The sequence below is a fragment of the Nipponia nippon genome, unplaced genomic scaffold, assembly GCF_047370975.1.
Source record: "Nipponia nippon isolate SJK-2023a ecotype South Korea unplaced genomic scaffold, ASM4737097v1 scaffold_1, whole genome shotgun sequence".
Classification (NCBI taxonomy): Eukaryota; Metazoa; Chordata; class Aves; order Pelecaniformes; family Threskiornithidae; genus Nipponia; species Nipponia nippon.
The window spans coordinates 167,262,774-167,278,993 of record NW_028262290.1 but is presented as its reverse complement, the minus strand read 5'-3'; the positions used below and the strand labels follow the sequence as shown (position 1 = coordinate 167,278,993).

Genomic DNA, 16,220 nt, shown 5'->3' with positions numbered 1-16,220 from the left:
AGGCGGGGAGGATCCCCCGCGCCCTTCGGGGCACGGAGCTCGGCCGCCGTTAGTGCCGGGCTCTGCCCAGTGCAGGCAGCGCGCCCGGCTCCCTGGGTTTTCCCACTATTAATTGAAGCAAAAAGACATTTTTGGGGTGCAGTATTAAAGGGGGATTTTGCTTTTTGATGAGATGTTGCAGCTATCGCTTATAAAAGCAGGCGGGGGCGGACTGGGCGGAACCCCGCAGTGTTCTCTTTCTAAAACTACTGAAAAAAAAGCACCGTTCGGCAGATCTCGGCAACGGGGACGCCGCCGGGGCTGCCAGCCAGAGACCGGGCCCTGACCGGGGGGAAGCTCCCTGTGTTCAACCACGGGAGGTGCCAGGAGGAATTGGTGGATGTGCGGGACGCCGGCGAGGGAAGCGGCGGCAAGCCGGAGGCGGTGCTGGCTGGGCTTCGCTGGGAGATTGGTGGTATCAGACAAGGCAAATTTGGGTGTAAGTGTAGCAAAACTGGGATGAATTTGTAACGTTTTCTATCAGGAATGGTGTGGCCAGCAGGAGCAGGGCAGGGATCGTCCCCCTGTGCTGGGCACTGGGGAGGCCGCCCCTCGAATGCTGTGCTCAGCGCTGGGCCCCTCACCCCAAGGCGGCCATGGAGGGGCTGGAGCGTGGCCAGAGCAGGGCAGCGAGGCTGGGGCAGGGGCTGGAGCCCAAGGCTGGGGAGGAGCGGCTGGGGGAGCTGGGGGGGCTCAGCCTGGAGAGGAGGAGGCTGAGGGGAGCCCTCATCGCTCTCTGCAACCGCCTGAAAGGAGGCTGGAGCCGGGGGGGTCGGTCTCTTCTCCCCAGGAACAAGGGATGGGACGAGAGGGAACGGCCTCAAGCTGCGCCAGGGCAGGTTTGGGTTGGGTATTAGGGAAAGTTCCTTCCCCAAAGGGCTGTCAGGCCCTGGCCCAGGCTGCCCAGGGCAGGGGCTGAGTCCCCATCCCTGGAGGGATTGAAAAGCCGGGGAGATGTGGTGCCTGGGGACATGGTTTAGTGGTGGCCTTGGCAGCGCTGGGTTAACGGTTGGACTCGAGGACATTAAAGGGCTTTTCCAACCTCAATTTTGTAAATGGGAAAAAAAAATGAAGGGTGGCACTGTTATTTCAGTGGGGACGAGGCTGGTAAAGGGGGAGAATCCAGAAGGGGAGAAGGGGATACCAAAGCTGGGGGTAAGGAATCCTGCCGTGATCGCCATTTGGGAATTACCCCTAGTATTATAATAATTGGGTATTGTTATAATAACGTCCTTAATTATAATTAGGCAATTGCTCCTAGCACAGGCACAGGAACACCTGGAGGTGCTGCCAGCCAAGCCTGCCTCTCCCCAGCCGACTTGAACCCATATCCTCTGGTTTGGTGGTGATTTCATGGCATTACAGCGCTGAGAGGTCTCCCCAAGCACCACATCTCCCCGGCTTTTCAATCCCCCCAGGGATGGGGACTCAGCCCCTGCCCTGGGCAGCCTGGGCCAGGGCCTGACAGCCCTTTGGGGAAGGGATTTTTCCTAACATCCAACCCAACCCTGCCCTGGCGCAGCTTGAGGCCGTTCCCTCTCGTCCCATCGCTTGTTCCTGGGGAGAAGAGACCGACCCCCCCCCCCCCCGGCTCCAGCCTCCTTTCAGGCCGTTGCAGAGAGCGATGAGGGCTCCCCTCAGCCTCCTCCTCTCCAGGCTGAGCCCCCCCAGCTCCCCCAGCCGCTCCTCAGGCCGCCGTGTTGCTCCTGGGAGCTGCCGAGCCCCCGCGGCTCGCGAAGGGCGGGAACCGCGGGGCCGCGCCGCGGGCCCTGGAGCCGACGCAGGGGCGGGGCGGGGGGGGACGGGGACGCTCCCGGTGCCGCCTTCGCCCAGCGGCCGGAGCGTGGCGGGACGGAGCCGCCGGGCCGGCCAGGAGCGGGAGCCCGGAGGCGGCAGCGGCTGACGGGAGGGCGGACGCGGCCGGGGCCGGGCCCCGCCGGTGCCCCCGGGGCCGGGCCGGGCCGTGACCCCCGCCGCCCAATGGCAGAGCGCTCCCGAGATCACGTGAGACGCTGCACCAATCACGGCGGGGCCTGGGGGCCCGAGAGCGGCCGCCACAAAATGGCGCCGCCGGTGAGAGCAGCCAATCGCGCGGCCGGCGGGCGTCACGTGGGGGCGGGCCGGCGCGTGGGCTTCTGGGAGAGCGACGCCACTTCCGGGTCAGGAGAGCGCGGCGTGCTTCAGGCGGGGCTCCTCGCCGGAAGTGCGACAGCGGATGTTTACTCGGGGGGCACGCCCCTTCCGCCGCCGTTGCCGTGGTAACGCGGGACGCGGCCTCCTGCTTCCGCCTCCCCCCGCGGCCGCCGCTCCCCGTTCCCCGCCCCGGGGCCGCCCACGGGGCCGGAGCGGGAGCTGGGCCCGGCGGGAGCTGGCGGCGGAGCGGGGCCGCGGTGCCCGCTCGGTGGGAGCCGGCGGCCTCCGGGCTGCCTGAGCCGCAGGGGTGCCGCGGGCGAGGGGTTCGGCCGCGTACAAATCGCCCTCGGGGATATTCGCAAGTGGCGATGTTAACAGAAACGTATGAAAGTGGGGTTTAACGGCGGGCGAGGGCAAGGTTCGCTCTAGGAAATGGGAGGAACAGAGGTGGAGAGGGACAGAAAGGGGAGGTGGAGCCCGAGGACAATGCACGGAGGGAAAGGGCCCTCCCGCCCCGTCAGGGGGCTCGGCACGGCCCCCGCGCCCTCAGCTCCCTCCAGCGAGGAGCCACCCTGGGCGCGGGCCGGCTCAGCGGTTCGCGGCCGAGGATTACACAGGGCTAGCGGCGCTTGAAGGCTTGTCTGCAGCAAGGAGAGAATCACAAGAATCCAGCAGTAACTGATCGTGAACTGATCTCGCATCTACAAAGTGATTAAATGAGGTTTGCTATAACGTTTGAGCCGATTCACGCACGCGCACCAGGCCTAAATACTCGCGCTATGCGCAGTTAAAGGCAACAATAAAAATTCCCCGCCCGGTTTAGGGAAATATTCGCTGCAAATGGCTGTCCCAACGGGCGAAAGTCGAACCTCGAGGAGCGCTGGAGATCGGGCGAAACTCGAACCTCAAGGAGTGAGGAGCGCCAGAGATCAGGCGAAAGTCAAACCTTGAGGAGCACTCGGGTGAAAGTCGACCCTCGAGGAGCGCTGGAGCTCAGCTCGTGCAGACTTAAGAGCCGGAGCTCCGAGAGGCGTCCCGCTCGGAGGCAGGTGCCGACACAGCCCCCTGCGGCCCGGGAGAGCTCGAAGGGTCTCCCGTGGCGCCGCCGTTTACAGAGTCACGAGCTGATTGACTTCAGGCGTCAGTGAATTTCCCTTCTGCTTTCAGAGCCTGCGTTGAAGCTCACTAAAGTTCCCAAAAATGCCAGTGGCGCTGGTGCAGCTCCTCCCGAGCTCCAGCCCAGGTATGAGAGACCCCGAGGCTGCCGGGGCTGCCTCCCTGGGACAGACGGGGCTGTCCCCACCGCAGCCACATAGGAGTTTTGGTACGGTCAAGGGATGCTCCACCGCCAAACTCGTTACGCAAAGGCCAAGCGTTGACGGGAGCTACTGAGATCGTAAAGCGGCTTTGCTTCCCGTGCTCTGCCAGGTGCGCAAGAGGAAAGGGAGGGGATGCACCGCCGCAGAGGGGGACGCTGTGGCGGAGGGAGCTGTACCGGGCTGTCACAGGGGATGGTGAGCAGCTCTTGACGTCCCCGGGTAACGGGCAGAGCCGGCTCCCAGGCACAGGATGGCAGCAGCGGAGGCTTCCCACGTGTTGGAACCCCTCGGGACTGCACTGGAAGGGCTGCTGGGCCTGTTACGGACAGCTTGTGGCTACCGGGCTGGGGTTTCAGGTGGCTCGTGGCTACCGGGCTGGGGTTTCAGGTGGCTTGTGGCTACCGGGTTGGGGTTTCAGGTGGCTCGTGGCTACAGGTTCTGCTCCCAGCAGCCCGGGGGAGTTTTGTGCTGGGAAAACGCAGGGTTTGGGTCTCTCCGAGCTGATGGCCGCCTCTGAAAACGTCCCTGCGGGTGAGCTGCCTGCCCTGGGTGCCCGGGCAGCGATGCCACTCCGGTCTGCGAGAGGCACCCGTGTCCTGGGCCTTGGGGTTTTTTGTTCCTCCGCCTTAATTAGAAATGGAAGAAGCAAAGGTATAACGGGGCAGGAGGGAACCTGTGGGCACAGGAGAGCTGTTGGGGCTGAAACGGGAAAAACGGGCGGAAGCGCTGGCGTAAACCCTGCTGCGGTGCGCGCACGTCACGGGCGGAGGGGCGCAGACGTGACCGACCGCGCAGGCAGGCACACGCAAAGGTGTCGCCCTGGTTCACGCGTCACCAACCCGTTTTGTCTCCTTTATTCCCTCTCCGCTCTGTTTTCCCGTCCTTTCCCCCCCCCAGCATCCCCCGATAAATCTCACGCCGTCTCCGAACGCCCTCGGTGCCGGTAACCCCCATCGGTGCCATCTCGGCGGGGCCGTCGTCCCCTTCGGTAGCCCCGGGAATCGCTGAGTTGGGGCGCTCCCTTCGCACTGATGAGGCGATGGTGTTCCTCCGCCCGTCTTTGTTCCTCTGCCCCTTCGATCGGAGAATCATAGAATCGTTTGGGTTGGAAAAGACCTTTAAGATCACTGGTGACCGGCCGCCGGCTGGATTTAACTCCGTTCACCACCACTCTTTGGGCCCGGCCATCAGCCAGTTTTACCCAGCGAAGCGTACGCCCGTCCAAGCCCTGAGCAGCCGGTTTCTCCAGGAGAATGCTGTGGGAAATGGTGTCAAAGGCTTTACCGAAGCCCAGGCAGACAACACCCACAGCCTTTCCCTCCTCCACCAAGCGGGTCACCTTGTCACGGAAGGATTAGAATCGTACAACCTAACAGTAAATATTTCTGGAAATCGGAAAATCTGGGTGATGAGGAGTGCCAGGCCAGGAAAGCCTGGGTACAGTCACCCGGCTGCAGCTGCAAACCTCTGCGTGACCCAAAACTCAAAGTCCTAAATTCGAATGAGGTCAGGAGAGAGGTGCCCAGGGTCCCAGCCCTCCTGGGGGCCACCTCGTGCCGAGGAAACGTCCCTCAGCGCAGACAAGGGCTGGACCGATGGGGTAGGCACGAATGACGTGGGACAACGTGCCTGCAGATCGAGAGACACTCTCCTAGAGTTTGGGAAGCAGAGAGATGCTCTACAGACGTCAGCACTCTCTATCTGAATAAACAATTATGTCCAAGTACTTTTGCCGGCAGAAAATAGGGAGAGGGAACAGGGCAGGGCCTGGAAGCTTGAGTGGGACGTGAGGCTTCGGTGGGTTTGCGGCAGAAGGAGGAACTGGCCACGGAGGGAGTTTTTTGGAGCAATGATGGTTTCTCCGTATCTTGAAGCCCCCGGACTTAGGCTGGAGGCCCGCGTTTTGCCAGGCCCCGGCTGTGACACTCGCTTCTCCCGTGAGAGGATGGAATACGTGGGCTGATGTTAGACTGGACGTTGGATGCAGGGGGTTGGCTAGTTGTTCCGGCATTAGTCTGCAAATCCGGGTGCTAGGCCTCGACTACGAAGAACCAAGAATAATGCTGGAAATCACTTCCTTTGCTCGTGTGTCTGTAAACGCTCTGACGTCTCCGAGCTTTGGATTAAAGTGGCACGTGAGCAATCAAACCCCCTTTTCTGAGGCAGATGAACACGCTGCAGCCTCCTTTTTATCAGCGAGGCAGATGATTCTTCCGATAATCACGAAATCTGTGGTTTCTCCCTACAAATAGCCTTCGATCTAACGCAAGGAGACCTCCAGGCTCCGGGGTTTTTCTGATTTATTTCCCCGGTTCGGCAGCGTCGCGCCCCGGGGCCGGTGCTCGTCTTTTCCGGCTGGTCTCTCGGCGGCCCTCCTGACGCAGGCTTCTCTGTAACCGCTTCGCTGGATTTCTTGCTTGTCTTTAGTGAAGACGCACTTCCTAAAGATCCCGTGTCTCCCGTGTGCGGTTCCTCCTCAGCTGAATTCTTTTTTCCACGACGTTGTGTGAGTTGTTCTCTCAGTTTATTCTCTCTTTAATCCCCCTTGCTGGCACTCCTCTTCATTCTGCCTGTAGCACTCGCATCCCAGCACCGGCAAGCGCAGGGCGGTTTTTTGGGGAGCTCAGGGCTCCCCTGGCCCCTGGAGCAGCTCCGCGCCCAAGACCCTGATGCCTGGGATTGCAGATGGGATGAAGAGGTGGGGAGAGGAAGAGGAGGAGCCCCAAGACATCAGTTCTGGGGCGATGCTTCCTCCAACCCAACCCAACCTTTGGGACAGCAGAGGGGTCTCTGCTCCGTCCCTTGTCCAGAAGCGACAGCGCTGCCCGCACCCGCCCGTCCCTCCGGCCCCACCGAGCTCCCTTGCTCTCCCCGGCGTCCTGCGGCAACAGCTCGCTCCGATCGACCGCAGCGGCCGCCCCACAGCAGCCGCCGCCGCTGACATCAGGGGCCAAGGTCCAAGCAGGAGAGCGCACGGCAGCACCGGGACAGCCTGAGCCGGGCAGTCGTGCCCCCGCGCAACGCTATGAGGCTGTGGGTGCTCTGCGGCTTCGCTGCCGCCGTGGCCCTCGTGGCCGTGGCCGGAGCCGACCGCGGCGACTCGAAGAAGGTCGCCCGGGGGAGAGAGGTTGGTCGTGCGCGGAGCGGGGTTAAAGCTGGGGAATAACGGGGCCGGGAGCGGGGAGACTGTGAGGAGAGCACCACAGGGAGGGGGAAACCTCCTCTAGCACGGCACGGCAAAGCTCGGCATGGCGTGGCATGGCACGGCTCTGGCACCGCAGGAAGCAAACCTTGTCCCCAGGGGACACCGGCTGCTCCGTCACCAGCACCCTGTGCCTGCCAAATCCCGGACGAGCGGCTTTTCCACCCTCCCTATTCCCTGTGCCGCTCTGGGCGCCGGTGGGGCTGAGGACGGGCTCGGGGCACCGAGGTCCGGCTGAGCCCTTCACCCCCGAGGGCCGCCGCAGCGGCAGGGCTGCGCTCTGCGGGCGTCGCGGGGGCCATGTGCTCTGCCAGGGCCCCTCGGGCAGCCGCGGCGCTTGCACAACCGGCAAACATTTCATCGGGGGTGGCGAGGGGCTGAGCAGGGGAGGAGGGAGGCAGAGGCGGGTGGTCCGGGTGCCGTGCCGGGGGACGGGGGGCTGCAGCCCGGGACGGTGGCTTCACCGCACTGACGGAAAGCAAGGGAAGGGCCGGGGACAGGGAAGGAGGGCGGGAGCATGTCGTTTCCAAAACACAGCCCAAAACACGGGCAGGGTTTGGGTGCCTGAGCGGGGACGGAGCTGGGGAGGGCCTGGGCACCGCCAGGCACAGGGTCCCCATCCCAAGGTGCTCCCTGCCTGCACTTCCCTGCCCACACCTCACTGCCCACACCCCTAGCACCCAGCCCGGGCTTGGGGACGCTTAGAGGGACCCTGGGCGGCAGCGGGCTCCGGCAGAGCTGGTAACGACCCTTCCCTCCGCAGGGGACGAGCGGTGGGGGCCGGCGCCGGCCCCACAGACCCTGCTCCGGGTGCTTCTCCGTCCTGAGTGAGGTGAGCCAGCAGCGCCAGGCCGTGGCGACGCCGCACCACCGAGGTGGCTGCCGCGGGGGCCGGGGGAAGCGGTGTGTGGGGAGAGGAGGAAACGGTGCCGCCGACTCCTCGGTGTCACCCCAACGGTGTCCAACAGCCTCACGGCACTGGCCGCTCCTGCACCCATGTCTCTCTCTGCAGGAGTCACAGTCGATGTCCGGGCGTGCCGGCGAGGACAATGATGTTCAGCCGGGCAAGCGGGTGCGTATGGAGTCAGTGGCGGAGGGTGAAAGGTCCGGAGGTGCCGCATCGTGCCAGGCGGTGCCGGCCCCAGCGCCAGAGCTGCTGGGGGGGTCACCCGAGGCAGCCCTGCCTGCAGGCAGTCCCGGCCATGTGTCCCCGTGGGACGGGCTGACCCCAGGCCTCCCCATCGCCCTGGGCTTGGTGTGATGCTGTGCTCGCTCCCGCAGGAGAGAGCCAGGAGGGAGGACAAGGAACCGGCGCAGCCCGTGGGACACCGCGGCAGCGTCCTGCTGCCACGACAGGTAATGGCGGAGCCGCAGCAGGATCCCCAGCCCTGTCTGCTGGCAGCAGTGAGACTCGGGGACGGGGACCCCGGCCATCGCAGGGCCCCCCTAGCAGACCCCGCTGTGTCTTGCAGGAGGCGCTGAGCGCCCGGACAGCGCGGCGAGGAGCAGTGCCGGCGGCCGGGCACAGCGCTGTGCCAGGAGAGAGCCGGGGGCCCAGCCGCCCCCAGGCCGTGCCGTGGGCTCCGGCCGCCCCCTCCCAGCCCTGAGGCAGCCGGGGGGCCTGGGCCCCCCCCAGCGCACAAGTGAGCCTCTGCCCCTGCCAGCTCAGCCCCGCTGCCCCCCTTGCACTCCCAAAGTGCTTCTCGGGGCAGCTCCCCGCCCGCTTTGCCAAGCCACCAAATAAAGCCGACGAGCCGGAGGGAGTGGGTGCGTTTGGCGGGGGGACAGATGGCGGGTGACCCTCGGATGGGGCGACCCTGGTGCTCCCACGCCGGGATGATCCCCTCCCGCTCGGCCCCTGCTCGCACCCCTCCTTCCCCCCGGCCGGCGCTGCCTGTCCCTGCCCACAGCCAGCCCTGCCTCCAAAACCCGGCTCCACGCACGGCACCCGTGGCCTCTGCAGGTTTCTTGCTTTGGCCGGGCGGAGAAGGGCAGGGAGTCCCGCGCCCTGCCTAATTAGCGTTAATGAGGACGATAACCAGAAGCAAACGGGCACAGCTGCACCAGTAGATGGGCTACCGGGCAACGGTAGCAACCGGGACTTCACAGCCGATCAGGCTGTAACGGGGGGGGACATGCAGGGGCAAGGGAGCGCTGTGCGTCCTGGCCGTGTGTCCTGGCCGTGTGTCTGGGACACGAGCTCAGCTTCGCTGCTGGTTGAACCCCCGACGGGGAAGGCGGCAGCCGCGTCCCCCAACTGGGGCAGAGACCCTGGGTGCCCGGGCACCAGGCTGGGCTCCAGTGGCTGGGGTGGAGGGTCCTGACTGGGGCAACTGGGGAGAGTGGTTTCTGACATCCCTTACAGGCCATACTGGGCGCTACTGGTCTGTACTGGGCTCCAACAGCCGGGCAGGAGGGTCCTGGCTGGGGCTGCTGGAGGCGGCGGCTCCTGATGTCCCTTAAGAACGGCCATGAGGCCGTTGGCTCCGACCCGTCCCGTCCCCGTCCCCCACCACGGGCAGCCGCGGGGCACAGCTCGGTGGTGGCGGTGACGGGGGGGACACACCGTCAGCCCGAGGGGATGCTTGGGAAAGGTCACCGTGTCACTTGGCAGCGAGGGCTCGGCGCTGATGTGCCAGGCAGCGAGCGGGCTCGGTGCCGGCACAGGGGTGGCGGCAGCTCGGCGGTGCTTGCAGCCCCTCTCCTGCCTCGGCCCCACGAGCACTGCTTCACGGCATGGTGGCGATGGGCTGCCCGAGCCAAGAAGCTGCCTGGCACGGGCGGTGGGACGTGTCGGGGTCTGTCCGCTCCAATGAGCGCCGCGTGCCCCGGGCGGGAGCGCGGCACGGGCAGGCTTGCTGCCAGCCGGGAGGGGCCGAGCCGCGGGACCCCCACGGTTGCAGGCAGGAGCCTGCTCAGCCCATCCCCTGCCCCGAAGCCCGGGGACCGACCCAGCTGAGCCGTGTGGCGCTTCCCAGCCCTCCCCGGTGCCCACCGGGGCCAGCGGCCACAGGAGCCATGGGGAGGAGACAGCGGCAGTGTCACCATCACCGTTTTAATGCAGGGATTGGGGGGGGACACACCACGGACACCGACAGGGGCCAGGGGGCCGAGCGCCACAGCAGCGAGCATAGGGTGTGGGAGGTGTCCCCCCGGGAAGGCTGGGCTCCGCCGAGCGGCCAGGACCGGGGCCGGCTCCTCCAGCGTGGCCAGCAAGATGGCTCAGCCACCCCCTCCCCAGCTGGGGCCAGATCCTGCCGCCAGCAGCCCCTCCGCCAGGGCTCCAGGGTGGTGCCACAGGGATGCTGCGGTGTGGGAAGCCGCGAGGGCTCAGCACCGCGCTTGAGCCAACACGGCACTGGGACCGGTCACGGTGCCGCAATGTGGCTTGACCGCCCTCCGGGCCCAGTGGCCAGTGGCAAGCGGGGCCTGGCGGTGGGGCGGACATGCAGCGGGGACAATGGCGAGGTGGGCGCCGGCCCAGCTGGGGGGCTCGGGGTGCCGGTGGGCCGCCCGCAGCGATGCCAGCTTGTCGGCGAAGCAGAGCAGGCTGAAGAGCAGCGGCTGCGCCAGGGCAGCGGGGCCGCGCAGCCAGCGGGTGCTCTCCGTCTGCAGCGGAGCGGGGGCCGGTGGCAGGCCCGGCACCACCGGCAGCACCGTCTGCAGGAAGGCGACGGTGTCGGCGCCCTCCGCCCCCTCGGGCAGCCCCAGGCTGTTGTGCTGGGACCGGGTCTCCAGCGCCCGACACCGTCCCTCCAGCCGCCGGACGGCATGGCGGAGGCGCCGGCGGCCGCGGGCAAGGGCGGCCATCTCCTGCACCCGGTCCCGCTCCAGCCGCTCCAGGCGGCTCCGCATGCCCCACACCTCCCGGCGCACCAAGCGCAGGTCCCGGCACAGCCGCTCCAGCTCCTCTGCCAAGACGGTGCAGACCCGGCTTGCGTCCACCCGCGGGTCCTGGGCCTCGCCGGGGGGCTCCCGTGGGGCCAGGGGACTCCCCCCGGCGCGCCTCTTGGGCGAGCTCGCCCCACCGCAGCCGCCGGGACACACGCCGGAGCCCGGTGGGGACGCGGCGCCTGCCGGCCTTGCTGCCAGCCAAAGGGTGGGAGCTCAGCCCCTGCCCCGGCGCCGCCAGCCCCCTCCCATGCCGCCCCGCAGCCCGGCCCTGGCCCCCCAGTACCTTCTGCAGAGGGTCTTTTGGTCGCTGTCCCCGCGGCGGCGGGACGAGCGGGTGGCCACATGCCGATGGCAGGGCGGGCGTCCCCCGGCGTGGCGGTGCCACGTGCCCCCGATGCTCGGGTCTCAGCGAGGCTGCCGGGGGACACCGCTGGCACCAGCGTCCCTGGGAAGTGGCACAGGCACCCATCAGTGGGGGCAGCCCCCCAAAAGCCCCCCGGCCGGCAGCACTGCCCGTCCCTGGGTGCTGGCAGAGGGCCCCACGCGCGTCCCCAGCCCCAGGGGACGAGGGGCCACCGCGCCCGCTTGGGCCTGGCCATCGCTCCGCTCTGTGCCACAGGGCATGCAGGAGAGGGGACATGCGGCCATGGCGCCATCCCTGCCCAGTGCTGAGCCCCCACCGCCGCCCCTGGTGCCACCCACCCGCTACGGAGGGGCTGCGGCCCCCGGTGCCTGGTCCTGCGGTGCTGCCGGCAGCCGCTGGCCGGGCCAGGGTGGGCGTAGGGGCGGCGATGTCCCGCAGGCGGTCGAGCAGCCCTCGCCAGGGGCTCTGCCCCGCGCTCCCGGCTGGCGAGACCCCACGGCATCACCCCGAGGTGCGACGGGCAGAGGGGACCCTCTGTCCCCCGGGCAGCACAAGGGGACCCCCAGGGACTGGGCCCTCAGGGATGCCCAGGGGGACTGGACCCCCCAAGGATGCTCCCCAAAACCCAGACCCCCCCAGGAATGTGCCCTCCAAAACCCAGACCCCCCCAGGTATTCCCAAGGGAATGCCCCCCAGATTCCCTGCAGGGATGCTCCCCAAAGCCCAGACCCCCCAGGGAAGCCCCTGGTCTCCAGGGGTGGCACTCCCCACCCAGGACCCTGGGACTTGGCACCCCCACCCACATCCTCTCGTGCCCCTGGACCTCGCTGGGGGGCTCTGAACTCCCGGGGAGGAGGCACGTGCCCCCCGGGGACAGCGGGTCGGGCTGTGCAGGAGGGGACGTTCCCTCCCCGCAGGGACCAAATCCTGCCCCAGTGTCCCACTGCACGGCCCCTGCCCTGGCACTGGGTCCCCCAGGGCTGCCCGAGACCCCCTGGGACCCCCCAAGACCCCCTGGGACCCCCTGAGACCCCCGGGACCCCCCAAGACCCCCTGGGACCCCCCGGGACCTCACCAGCCGGTGGCGCAGGGCTGCAGCAGAGCCCACCGTTCCAGCCCGCAGCCCAGGCCGCTGCCTCCCCGGTGGCGGAGGAGATGCCGCCCGCGGAGCCGGGGGGCCTGGCACCATCCCCAGTTTGCAGGCAGCGGTGGGCAGCGGCTGCTGGCGACTCGGCTCGCGAGGGGCCAGGGTGCGCGGCCGGGCCTGCGGGGCGCACTCAGGGCAAAAGCCGACGGGACCCGGCTCATCCCACCCTCGCGCCCGACACCCCCCAGCACAGCCCAGAAGCCGCAGCGAGCACCAAGCACTGTGTGCCCGGCACCCGCCCCGGCTTGTTGGGCTCAGCACCGGCACCCCGAGTCCTGCCGCCACCCCAGGGTGCAGAGCACATCCCTGGCACCCGCCGCCGAGGGACACGGGGTGGTACCCGAACCGCAGCGCCAGCGAGCGCGGGGTCCAGGCAGCTCCCTCCCGCTGCCTCCATGGAGACCAGAGACCAGCGCCCAGCCCCCTTGTGCCGTGCCATTCCATACTGTGCCGTGCCATGCCATACTGTGCCGTGCCATGCCATGCTATGCTGCAAGGTGCCATGCCATGCTGTGCCGCAAGGTGCCATGCCATGCTGTGCCATGCCGTGCCGTGGTGCGTGCACAGTACCACGCCATGGCATGCGCTCAATGCCGTGCCATGCCTTGCCATGCTGCACGGTACGCTGCCATGCCGTGCCAAGGCGTGGTGTGGTGCCGTGGCACACCTCTGAGCGAGCATCCCCTGGGCAGAGACTGGCGACCGCTGGGCTCTCCCCGCTGCCTCTCCCCGGGGACACGGGAGCCGCTCGCCGGGGGGACGCGGGGGCCAGGCCCCCTCACCGCCAGCTCCTCCAGGCACCTCTCCAGGCTGCGGAGCGGGCAGATCTCCACCGGTGCCGCCGTTATAACTGTGAAAGCAAATTCCAGTCCCCGGCCCCCCGAGCAGCCGGGTGGCCCTGGACACAGCCGGGAGCAGGGGCCAGGGGGATGCCCAGATCCCCGGTACCGGACGCCCACACCTCTTCACCCCCGTACCGGGGTCCCCAGCCCTGTGGCTCACCCGCTGCACGCACCGTCCCCGGCTGCACCGCGGGGCTTTGCCAGCCACCAGCTCCCGGCACGGCCCAGCTCCATGGGGACCGGGGTCTGCCAGGGGGCTCGTCCTGCGGGCAGGCAGGCTGGCCCTGGGGAGACCCCCGCTCTGCGGAGACGCCTGTGCCGGCCTTAGGAGAAACCCCTGCTCGGCGCTGGGTGCTCCCAGGGTGCCGACGCCGGACCCCTGGGGGGTGCAGCCCCCACTCTGCCATCGCTCAGCGCTTGGCTCCCCCGGACCCCGTGCACCACCGGGATGTAGCCGGGTTCCCGCCGGCGCTGCCTGGGCTGGCGGGGGCTGCAAGGTGGCTTTGCCCCCCGCTCCCTCGTGTCCCTGCCGTCACACGCTGCCAGGCACCACGGCAGAGCCCCTGCGTCCCCGGTGCCCGGCGGGGCAGGACCGGGCTCTCGCCCACCCAGCACAGCCCCGGCGCTCACCGCCTGCGCCCGTCCGCTCAGAGCCCGCTGCCATGTCCTCGCTGCCGGCGGCACTTGGCTCCGTGCCGGCCTGGGGGCCACCAAAGAGAAACTCGGGGATCTCCTTCACCAGCCGCACCAGGGCGCCGAGGGCCGGGCTGCCGGGGGGCCCTGAGGACGGGGGAGGTGGGGGTGCCGGGAAGGGCAGCCCCCCCGGTGCCGGGCGCCGAGCTCTCCCCGGCCGGAGGAGCAGGACCTCCGTGCCATCCCCGCTCCGGCTGGGACGAGCACCGTGGCAGGGCCCTACCGAGGGAGGCCAGCAGCTGGGATGTCCCCTCCGTCACCTCCCGGTGCAGCTCCCGCTGCCATTCCTCCAGCAGCTCCCACTCCTCCGCCGAGAACCGGACCGCCACGTCCTCGAACGTCACCAGCGCCTGCGGGGACATGACCGGGGGTCCCTGCCCAGCCCCTGCCGGGGCAGCGGAGCCAGGAATAAACCCCACGTGCCTGTGGGGAACGGGGATGTGCTCACTGATGCTGCAGGGACGCGCCGGGGGGCTGGGGAGCGGAGCCCGTGGGTGCTGGGTACAGGACAAAGCCGCCGTCCCCAGGAGCCCCCGGAGCGCCCGAGCCCCTCGCGGAGCCGTGCCAGGCGACGGCAGGACCCCCGGCCAGGCCACAGGTGTGTGGGGACGGCGGGTGCGAGCAGCCGCGCCAGCTCCGGCTGGGAAAGGGCGTGCTGCTGCGCCCGTCCCGCGCGGGCAGGGAGGCAAAGGCATCCCGGCATGCTTCCCGGCACACTTCCCGGCACGCTTGCTGACAGGTCCCTGCACGCTTCACGCTCCGTCGGGGAGGACGTGAGATAACCTGCCCTGACACCTGGTATTTGCAGCGGGAGTCACTCCGTCCCACCTCTCCCTCCCCGCGCTGGCTGGGCGGCGGCCCAATGCCACGCGCGATGGTCGCTCCCGGCTCTGTGCCACCGTGCCCGTCCCGCTGACACCAACCATGCAGGGGCTTGCCAAGGCAACCTTGCGCTGAGCGGTGCCGGAGGGAGCCAGTTCGTAGCCCCCCCGTGGCATTTGTCCCCGTCCCGCTCCCAGCCCCTGTCCCCACGGCGCCCCGTCCCCACGGCCTCCGAGCGGGAGGTGTGCGTGGCTGTGGGTGAAGACGGGCTTTGCTGCCGGCCCCCCCGGCAGCTCACCCCTCCAGCACGGCAAAACCAGGCTCAGCACATGCGCGTGGGGTGCTTAAACCCCTCCGGGCCGGGGAGGGGACCCCTCGGGGGGCTGGGGTTCCCCTGCAGCTCCTTGGGTCCACGGGGGACAGAGGTGACACCGAGCAGCTCCGGACCCACGCCCTGGCCGGCCCGCGCCCTGCGCCGAGCAGGGGGGTGAGGGTCAGCCCCCAGGTCACAGCAGCCCCCCAAATTCGGGTCTGCCCCGCTGCTTTGCTGGCCCGAGGTTGTGGCCAGCCCGGCAGCACCCAGGGGCCCACGGAAGCATTTGGGCCCCGTCCACGGGGAGCCGTGCTCCCGCCGTGCCCAGCACCACCCCGGTGGGACGGTGACCCCCGGGGACGGGCAGCCACGGGCAGCGCTGGCAGGGCCCCGGCCCCGCGCCGCCAGCCAGACCCTCGCCCAGAACTGCTCCGGGGGTGCTCCCCTCCCTGGTGCTCCCCCATCCCAGTGCTCCCCTCCCTGGTGATCCCCCATCCTGGTTCTCTCTCCCCATCCCGGTGCTCCCCATCCCGGTGCTCCCCCATCCCGGTGCTCCCCATCCCAGTGCTCCCCTCCTTGGTGCTCCCTCCCCATCCCAGTGCTCCCCATCCCGGTGCTCCCCATCCCGGTGCTCCCCTCCATCCCGGTGCACCCCCCCCCCGGTGCTCCCCCATCCCGGTGCTCCCCATCCCGGTGCTCCCCCATCCCGGTGCTCTCTCCCATCCCAGTGCTCCCCATCCCAGTGGTCCCCTCCCCGGTGCTCCCCATCCCAGTGCTCCCAGTGCTCCCCCATCCCAGTGCTCCCCTCGTCGGTGCTCCCTCCCCATCCCGGTGCTCCCCATCCCGGTGCTCCCCCATCCCGGTGCTCCCCCGGTCCCACCTGCCGATTCGCGGCCATGGCTCGGCTGCGCGGCTCCGGTCCCCGCTCCGGGACGGCGGGCAGCGGCGGAGCAGCCCCGCTCCCGGTTCCCCGCTCTCGGTTCCCCGCTGCCGGTTCCCCGCTGCCGGTTCCCGGCGGAGCAGGGCTGGAGCTGCCGCCCGCCCCCCGCACGGCTCGGAGCGGGACCGCCGCGCCCGCAGCCCCGGCCCGGTGCCCCCGCTCCGCCCCGCGGCGGGGCCGTGCCGCTGCTGCTGCCGCTGCCGGGGCCGGGGCCGGGGCCGGGGGGGCTCACCCTGACCCGGGGCAAAGCCCCCCGCCCGGGGGATCCCCGCAGCGGCGGGGGGGCTCGGGACGGTCCCGCGGGGCTGGGGGTGCGGGGGCACCGGCTGCGGGGGTCGGGGGCACCGGGGGTCCGGGGGGGGTCAGTGGGGTCGGGGATCGGTGGCACCGGGGGTCCGGTATCGGGGGCACCGGGGGTCCGGGGGCATCAATGGGGTGCGGGGGTCGGTGGCAGCGAGGGACCGGGATCAGTAGCACCGGGGGACCGGGACAGTGACTGGGATCCGGGATCG

General features: G+C 69.0%; 2 protein-coding genes across 5 annotated transcripts; one reads left to right on the top strand and one right to left on the bottom strand.

Annotated features, from left to right (window-relative positions):
- Window positions 1-6,219: 6,219 nt before the first annotated feature.
- Window positions 6,220-8,452, top strand: LOC148057719 (uncharacterized). The gene is made up of 5 exons (XM_087733403.1): window positions 6,220-6,618; window positions 7,457-7,525; window positions 7,706-7,765; window positions 7,975-8,049; window positions 8,166-8,452. The coding sequence occupies exons 1-5, from the start codon at window positions 6,517-6,519 to the stop codon at window positions 8,298-8,300; spliced, it is 441 nt and encodes a 146-aa protein (XP_087589529.1). The 5' UTR covers window positions 6,220-6,516; the 3' UTR covers window positions 8,301-8,452.
- Window positions 8,453-9,752: 1,300 nt separating this feature from the next.
- KRABD3 (KRAB domain containing 3) lies at window positions 9,753-15,822 on the bottom strand. Of its 4 annotated transcripts, none has more exons than XM_087733060.1 (9): window positions 15,649-15,822; window positions 14,082-14,925; window positions 13,857-13,983; window positions 13,571-13,720; window positions 12,766-12,948; window positions 12,027-12,215; window positions 11,290-11,433; window positions 10,871-11,032; window positions 9,753-10,604 (listed from the first exon to the last, which is right to left on the bottom strand). In XM_087733060.1, exons 2-9 carry the CDS (start codon window positions 14,334-14,336, stop codon window positions 10,024-10,026), a joined length of 1,791 nt encoding a protein of 596 aa, XP_087589186.1. In that variant the 5' UTR covers window positions 14,337-14,925; window positions 15,649-15,822; the 3' UTR covers window positions 9,753-10,023. The 4 variants fall into 4 exon arrangements, with proteins under 4 accessions (XP_087589186.1, XP_087589199.1, XP_087589207.1 ...); XM_087733073.1 differs by having other exon boundaries at window positions 14,754-14,925; XM_087733081.1 differs by having other exon boundaries at window positions 13,571-13,640; window positions 14,754-14,925.
- Window positions 15,823-16,220: the final 398 nt, after the last annotated feature.

Excerpts from the sequence above, each read along its gene's own strand:
- LOC148057719 (XM_087733403.1), top strand. The coding sequence starts at position 6,517 with ATGAGGCTGTGGGTGCTCTGCGGCTTCGCTGCCGCCGTGGCCCTCGTG. Across the intron at positions 6,619-7,456 it reads AGGTCGCCCGGGGGAGAGAG|GGGACGAGCGGTGGGGGCCG; the intron begins GTTGGTCGTGCG and ends TTCCCTCCGCAG. Across the intron at positions 8,050-8,165 it reads GCGTCCTGCTGCCACGACAG|GAGGCGCTGAGCGCCCGGAC; the intron begins GTAATGGCGGAG and ends TGTGTCTTGCAG.
- KRABD3 (XM_087733060.1), bottom strand. The coding sequence starts at position 14,336 with ATGCCGGGATGCCTTTGCCTCCCTGCCCGCGCGGGACGGGCGCAGCAG. Across the intron at positions 13,721-13,856 it reads CCAGCTGCTGGCCTCCCTCG|GGCCCCCCGGCAGCCCGGCC; the intron begins GTAGGGCCCTGC and ends CCCCGTCCTCAG. Across the intron at positions 11,033-11,289 it reads CCGCAGCCCCTCCGTAGCGG|GGACGCTGGTGCCAGCGGTG; the intron begins GTGGGTGGCACC and ends GCCACTTCCCAG.